The sequence below is a fragment of the Orycteropus afer genome, unplaced genomic scaffold (genome assembly GCF_000298275.1).
Source record: "Orycteropus afer afer isolate SDZICR_OR568_19922 unplaced genomic scaffold, OryAfe1.0 scaffold00085, whole genome shotgun sequence".
Classification (NCBI taxonomy): domain Eukaryota; kingdom Metazoa; phylum Chordata; class Mammalia; order Tubulidentata; family Orycteropodidae; genus Orycteropus; species Orycteropus afer.
The window spans coordinates 10,460,122-10,467,895 of NW_006921672.1; the positions used below are offsets into that span (position 1 = coordinate 10,460,122).

General features: G+C 45.5%; 1 protein-coding gene across 1 annotated transcript in view; it reads right to left on the minus strand.

Annotated features, from left to right (window-relative positions):
* KLHL11 (kelch like family member 11) overlaps positions 1 to 7,733 on the minus strand; it is a 14,318-nt gene extending 6,585 nt beyond the window's left edge. Inside the window, exon 1 of the mRNA XM_007942135.2 lies at positions 7,189 to 7,733. Within this exon, the coding sequence (XP_007940326.1) occupies positions 7,189 to 7,733 (545 nt within the window). The remainder of the gene's footprint in view (positions 1 to 7,188) is intronic.
* Between the last annotated feature and the right edge of the window lie 41 nt (positions 7,734 to 7,774).

The window sequence follows — 7,774 nt, forward strand, 5'->3', positions numbered from 1 at the left end:
TTCCATTTCATTTTTGACAACTTCCAATTTTCCTAGATTCATACTTGGTACATTCCATGTTCCGATGATTAATGGATGTCTGCAGCTGCTTCTCTTCAATTTGAGTGGTGCTACATCAGCAAATGGAGGTCTTGAAAGCTTTAGCTTATCCATAGGAGTAAGGCTGGTTTACTCAGATGATGCAGCTCTTTCCCAGTCCTATTTTGAGAGACTTCTAACCTAACGGGACTATTCATAAAGTTGAGCAGTAATGTATCAATCAGTGTTTCTTTGCTATCATAAGGTTTTCCCTGGTCAAATCTTTGAGAAGTGGACAGCCTCTTCCTTCTTCCTAGTCTGTCTCAGTTTGTAAGCTGGGCTGATACCTGTGCACCATGTGCATCCCGCTGGGTTTGAAACACCAGTGGCTCCGCCTCAAGACTCACATGAGCACGTCACCACGGTAGGACAAACTGACAGACAAGTTTGTCTCCCTGTTGGAAACCTCTCATACCACTTTTACCTGGGTCCCTGCAGCTGACTCCTCCTCTGTCCGGATTCCTGGGCCTTGTAATCCCCTTTCTCCCGCTCTGCTGCTTTGGGCGTGCCTGAGTTCCCTGTCCTCACCTGGATCCCTGTGGCTGACTGCTCCTCTGTCCAGGTTCCTGGCTTTTAATCCCCTTTCTCCCACTCTCCCACCCTGCTGCTTTGAGTGTGCCTGAGTTCCCTCTCCTCACCTGGATCCCTGAGGCTTTTAATTTTAAAAAGAATAAGTCCCCTGAACTGAGAACATCAGACAATGTATGATGATTTCTCCATGCCAGCCCCACTCAGTTTGATAACCACTTGTTATTATCATTATTGTGCTTAATTACTATCTATGATATAAAGATGATTAAGACAGGCTCCCTTCACTCTCTTCAGGGAACATATCCTCTTAGAGAGAAAACGAATACAAGGTGGAGGGGTCAGGACTCTCATGGCTCTCTAGGTGCCAGAGTATCTGGGAAGCTGACCCAGTCAGGTATGCCAATTCCTGGGCTCCCTGCACTCCCACCTGGAGCTCCGGTGGTGTAGTGCCTAAGGCATTTGACTGCTAACCAGAAGATTGGTGGTTCAAACTCACCAGCCACTCCTCAGAAGGAAGACTGGGCAATCTACTTCCATAGAAAGAAACCCAAGGACGGGTCGCTACGAGTCAAACTGACTCAACGGCAGTGAGTTTGGTTTTATTTTTTGGTGGGTAATTCTGAGGTAGCCTCCCTGAGGTAGCCTCCCTCAGACATGTCTTTGGAAACACTGCTCTATGAGAATAATAACAACTGTCACATACTAGGCATGTGCTGTTAGGCAACTTGCTGGGTACTTTGTATTATTTCTAATCCTCACCTGATGACTGCCTTGCCAGGAAGGTAAGATCACCAACAGAGTACATGGAGAAGGGAACCCTGCCTCAGAGCTGATGGGAAGGTTAAATGTGATGTTGTAGGGCACTTTAGAACAGTGCCTGACACAAGGCAGCTGCTCAGCAGCTGACAGATGCTGAGAAATTTTAAGTAAATTGCTTGGAGTGCTCTCTTCTCACCCCTAGTTAAGCAGGGGCAAATTTTTTTTGGGAAAAAAAAAAACCCCTCAAGATCATGTAACAGAAGTAAACATAGTTTGAATGAGTGCAAGACCTTTCTCTGTCCATTTTCATTCAACAAACCTCTTATACTCATCCCACCTTCTCCTTAAAGTAACTTTTTATTGTGATTTGGGTGAAAGTTTACAGAGCAAACTGGTTTTCCGTTCAGCAGTCCACACACAGTGTTGTTTTGTGACACTGACGCAGCCCCCACGATGGAGCAGCGCTCTCCCACCTCCTCCCTGCGTTTGCCATTTCCATTAGTCCTCCTTTCCTCGCCCTTTCTGCCTTCTGTGCTTCATCCTTGGCCAAACACTATCCTTTCGATCCATATGGTTGATTGTTCTAAAGATTACATGTCTCCCGGGTATTAGTGTTCACCTTATAGGCCTGCTTTTTATTTGGCTGAAAATTGAGCCACGGGGGGTGAGTTCAGTCTCTGGCTTGACTCACTATCCCTTCTAATGATGACCCTGCCTCATGCTTGAAAAAAGCATCAGGCAAAAACTTCATCTTTCCACCACCCTATCCGCTCCATCTCTGCCTTACCATTTATAACACGGATTCTAGCCCCTCTCTGGGTTTCAAGGATTTTGCTCCTGCCATTACCCCCTAACCATGTAGCATCAGAGTCAGTGTCTCTTCTTCCACTAATATTTCCATCAGCAAACGAGCATGCTCCAGTATCTCCTATCTCAGAGGGTGAGAAAAAGATATACCCCTGTTACTGACTATATCCTCCAAAATAGTGTGTTGTAAATCTTAACCTCTATGCTTGTGGTTAAAATCCCATCTGGGAAGCAGTAAATGCTGTAACATACATAATCCTGCAATGATAATAATAATAATTTGTGATATTTACACAGATAAATATGTATGCTAATAGGTAAGAGGTCAAATGGCCTGTGTAAGTAAAGGTATCGTATGTATTACTGCATACATATTGTAAACTCTGGCTGTATATGCTATATAAAATAGGATACATAGAAACTACTTAGACATTGGGACTGAACTACTGGACCTGAAGGCTTAGGACCACAGTTTCAGGGGACATCTAGGTCAACTGGCAAAACACAGTTCATAAAGATAATGGTCTACATCCTAGTTGGGTGAGTAGCATCTAGTGTCTTAAAAGCCTGAGAACAACCATCTAAGAAGAAGCAACTACTGTTCTCTTCCTGGCTGAAGCAAAGGAGAATGAAGAAAATCAGACTCAAGGATGCAATTAGTCCAAAGTACTAATGGCCCACACGAATCACAAAATCCTCTAACCTGAGACCAGAAGAAGCAGAGGATGCTCGGCTATCACTACCATCTACATGGACCAGACTGACTAAAAGAGAAGATCCCAGTTAGATTGGGTAAAAAATGCAGAACAAAATTCAAAAAAAAAGGACCAGACTTACTTGTCTTAAAGAGATGGGAGGAACCCGAGACGGTTGCCCTAAGATAACCATTTAACTTGAAACTGAAGATACTCCTGGATGTCACCTCTCAGCCAAATAACAGACAGGCCTATAAAATAAACATTAACACCTGTGAAGAATGTGCTCCTTTAGATGTGCTTCTTAGAACCACAGGAGACCAAAAGGGCAGCATGTGCCCCAAACCAAAGATGAGAAAGCTGGGAGGGACGGGAAACCAGATGAATGGGAGAACCCATGGAGGAACTGATGTGAACTTTCACCTAAAATTTAAAAAATAAAAGAATCATCCCCCCCACAAACCATTTGGGAGTGGGTTGTCTTTGTTATGGTAATAAGGCTTGATTACTACAGGGTGTGTTTTGATTCAATCTCTCACAAAATATAAAAGGAGCACATTAAGGAAGCAGAGATGGGGGAAGAGAGATGCCAAGGCACATGCAGATCGCCCAGGAGCAGAAGCTCAAGGGGACAAAGACCTTCCTCCAAAGCTGACAGAGACAAAGGCTTCCCTTAGGGCCGCACCCTGGATTTGGACTCTTAGCTTCCTAAACTGTGAGAAAATACATTTCTGTTGGTTAAAGCCATCCATTTGTGATATTTCTGTTATAGCACCACCAGAGAACTGACTACTCCCCTTGACTCTGCCCCAAACATTTCCAACTGTGTTCAATTGTTCTGATCCCCTAATAGGAAGATTTAATTTAAATGACTCTTGTCAAGACCAAGGACCTACATTATCGCCAAATTCAATGATTACTTATGGTTTGACAGGATTGAGCACCTTCTCCTTGACACCCTTCCTTTCTAGGCTTCCATGAGCTCAGTCTCCTCAACTGGCTCCTCTTCAACTGTATGACATTCTGGAGAACCCCAGGGTTGTCTTGCTCACCCCTTCCCCCCAGTACCTTCTCTTCCTTATCTACAATCTCTTCCAAAATAATTTCATCCAGACCCATGGCTTTAATTACCAACTGTATGCTAATTTTTTCCCAACCTGTATCTATAGCTTCCAGTGCTCTTACATTCAATTGTCTACTCAGACATCTTGATCAAAACCAAACTTCTGATCTTTACTGTCAAACCTCCTCTTATAGTCTCCCACATGTTAGTAATAACTCCATCTTTTCAAATGCTTAGGTCAAAAAACTAGCAGTCTTTTTTTCCCCATTAACATTCCACAGTGAATCCATCAGGAAATTTGACTCCTGCTACCTTCAATGGTTAAGTACTCAGCTGCTACCTGAAAGGTTGGCAGTTCAAACCCACCCAGCAGCTCCTAGGGAGAAAGATCTAGCAATCTGTCTCTGTTCTGGGGCAACTGCACTGACACATGGGGTCGTTATGAATCAGAAATGACTTGATGGCACCCAACAACAACAACAGTTTTAAAATATAGGAGTCCCTGGGTGACACAAACGGTTAAACACTCAACAATTAGCTGAGAGGTTGGCAGTTTAAACCCACCAAGAGATGCCTCAGAAGACAGTCCTGGTGAACAGCTTCCAAGGGGTCACAGCTTTGAAAATCCTACGAAGCATTTCTATTCTGCAACACACGGGGTGGGGTCACCATGAGTCAAAATCAACTCAATGACAACTAACAGCAACACCTTCAAAATACATCCAGAACTGGAGCACATCTCATTACCTTTACTTCTTCCTCCTCAATCCAAGCCACCACCGTCTCTCACCCATATCACTGCAAGAGCTTCCTAGACTTTCTGTTTCTGCCCTCGGAACATAGCAGAAGTTCTCAAATTAGATCATAGCATTCCCCTGCTCAAAACCTTCCCATCTCAGAGTGAAGACTCAAGTCTTTTCCTAGGCCAACAAGGTTCTATAGGATCTAGATCTATCCCTATTACCGCCCTGAAGTCTGTCCTGCTCCTCTCACCCTCCACCTCTTTGCTCCAGCCACACTGGTCCCCTGCTATTCTGACATCCAGACAAGCTCCAACCCCAGGGCCTTTGCACCTGCATTCTCTAGCTGAAACACTCCCGCCTCCTTCAGTTCTTTGTAAAATGTTTTTTCGAAGAGGCATTCCCTATCCACTCCTCCCCACCCAGCACTTTCTGTATGCCCCGACCATGCTTTATTTCTCATCATAGCTGTAACTATCATCCCACGTATTATATGTTTTACATATTTATTGTTTATTTGCCAATGTAAGTGCTATGAGCAAAGGGACTTTTGTCTGTTTTGCTCACCACTGATTCCCCAGCACCTTAGGACCTAACATCTGATGTGAGGACTACTATGTACTTTTTAAGTACAGTCATGTGTCACTTAATGCTCACCATATGTTCTGTGAAATAGGACATTACGTGATGTGGACATTGTGCAAACACCATATTGCAGTCTGGTCCTGCTTTTTCTTTAAGCATCTCAAACAAGCTTCATGCCTTAGCAGTGATCATCAATGCACTGAGAGGGATTTGCTTTTGTCGTTTGGTTCTAATTCCATGTCATTAGCAATTTCTGATACAAAGCTCTCTCTCATTTCATTAACCTTGTAGCTTTCAGTGGAGTTGATCCTTTAACAGCGTGGAGAATTTTTTCTGTTTTTGAGGATCGTGCTTGAGTGCGACATGCCTAAAAGCATAAGCAATAGCGTTCACCGACTTGCCAACTTTGTGTTGTTTAATAACTTTTTGTATCACTTCCGTATCAGTACTTCTTCTTTGCCTCTTACTGGTGCTATCATTAGCACTACCTTTGCTGCGTTTGGAAGCCAAGACACACTTCATAGTAATTATTTTTGAGAGAGATCCGTGATAGGCAAGATTGGAGGCCACTGCCTATGAGCTGAAGTCTACACTGTTATCCAATAAACTTTAGACAAAAAGTACAGTACATACATAAGCCAGTAACACAAGCATTTATTATAACCATCAAGACAAATGTCTTACAGGTTATATGTGTACTGTACCATTATATGCCTGGCAGCGCAATCATTACACATACAGGAGACACAAGACACACATGTTGAATGCTGGAAGCTGTTGCATTGGCGATGTCTCTTCTCTGACTGGGATTTCTGAACTCTCTCATAACTTTATGGGACCACAGAAGTATATGCCATTAGATGCTGGTAGAAGGATGTTGTTATGTGGTGCAAAGCTGTATTTATTAAGAAAAAAAAAAACTAACCAGTAATATACTACTGCCAAAACGGACTCCTCCTCATCTCTGTATGTAAATGTCATTCCCTAGGTTCCTAACCAGTCTCCAGCATCCATTTTCCTTCTAATCTTTTTTTCTTCAGTATCCATTCTTGTTCCCTACAATCTGTTTTCCACAGCAGTGGAATAACCTTTTAAAATCTTTAAATCCAACCTTTTTTTTTTTTTTTTTTCTTTTAACCCAATTTCCCACCAAACCAAAAAAAACAAACCCACTACCATCAAGTCGATTCCAACTCATAGTAACCCTCAATGGGTTTCCAATGCTGCAAATCTTTAGGGGAGTGGACTTTCTCATTTAGCAGCTGGTGGGTTTGAACCAATCTTCTGCTTAGCAGCCAAATGCCTTAGCCACTACACCATCAGAGCTCTTTCAGATTCCCATCACTCACCATAAAATCCAAACTCCTTATTCAGATACTTTTCATACCATTTACCCATCACCCACTAGATCCAACCTGACTTGCTTTCCCCACCTCCCTTCTCCAACCCAAACTAGATCAATGCATCCAGATTTGTGCTATCTGGCTGGAATGTTCTGTCCCCATCTCTGCACGGCCAGTTCTTTCTAGCCATTCAAAGGTCGGTTTAAATGTCACCTCCTCAGAGGGGTCTTGTCTCTACCCAATCACTATCCTGTCACCGTTTTTAATGTCAGCACAGTACGGTTACGTGTGGACTTTCTTTTTCATTGCCTTTGTTCATCTGCCTAGAATCTGAACTCCATCAGTGCAGGGCGCCTTGCCAGAGCCGGCCGCTACATTCTCAGTGCCCAGCAGAGTGGCTGACCCATACACAGTAGGCGCTCAATGAGTATTAAAGGAATGCATTTGCTCAGCGCCTGCTCGGCCCATCCACAGACACTGCCCTCCCCACCTTTTCCTGCCCCGTTCCAGATGCTGTACAATCCGATCCAACCAGCATTTTCACCTCCAGGCACCGCGCCCTCCGCAACCCGACCTCCCTCGCCTACCTGTCGGCTAACTCTAACACCTCGTGCACACTGCCGGTGCTGACGCGGATCCTCCCGGTGTACATGTACTCGATAACAGCTTCCACCGTGTCAGGCTCGGGCCCGGGCTCCGAGCTCCACTTGCGCATCTCCACTCGGCCCGAGCGGGACTCGGAAAACTGGCCCGAGAGTAAGGGCGTGAAGTACTCGGTGGCGGCGGCCAGCACCGAGCGGTGAGCCCGGAACTCGCGGCCTCCAGCACCGCCGAAGCACAAGGTAATGTCGCAGAAGAGGCCTTGGCGTCGCTGCTCATTCTGTCTCCAGGACAGCTCCGAGCAGTGAGAGCTGCACTCGAAGTCCTCGGCCTCCGGGCCGGGATCTCCCCCGCTCGCCTCCATTGCAGATATTCCAGGCCCAGGCCCGAAGTCCACCGTGCCGCTGCCTCTGACTTCGGCTGCCAGCCCTGCCGAGCCGGCGGCAGCCGTCTCCATGCTTTCCATCTCGAGCACCTGAAGAGATGCAGCCGCGGCCGCTGCAGCCGCAGCTGCTACCGCTGCCGCCGCCATCTTAACGCCGCCGCGCCCGACTCCGCAGTCTCAGAACGATC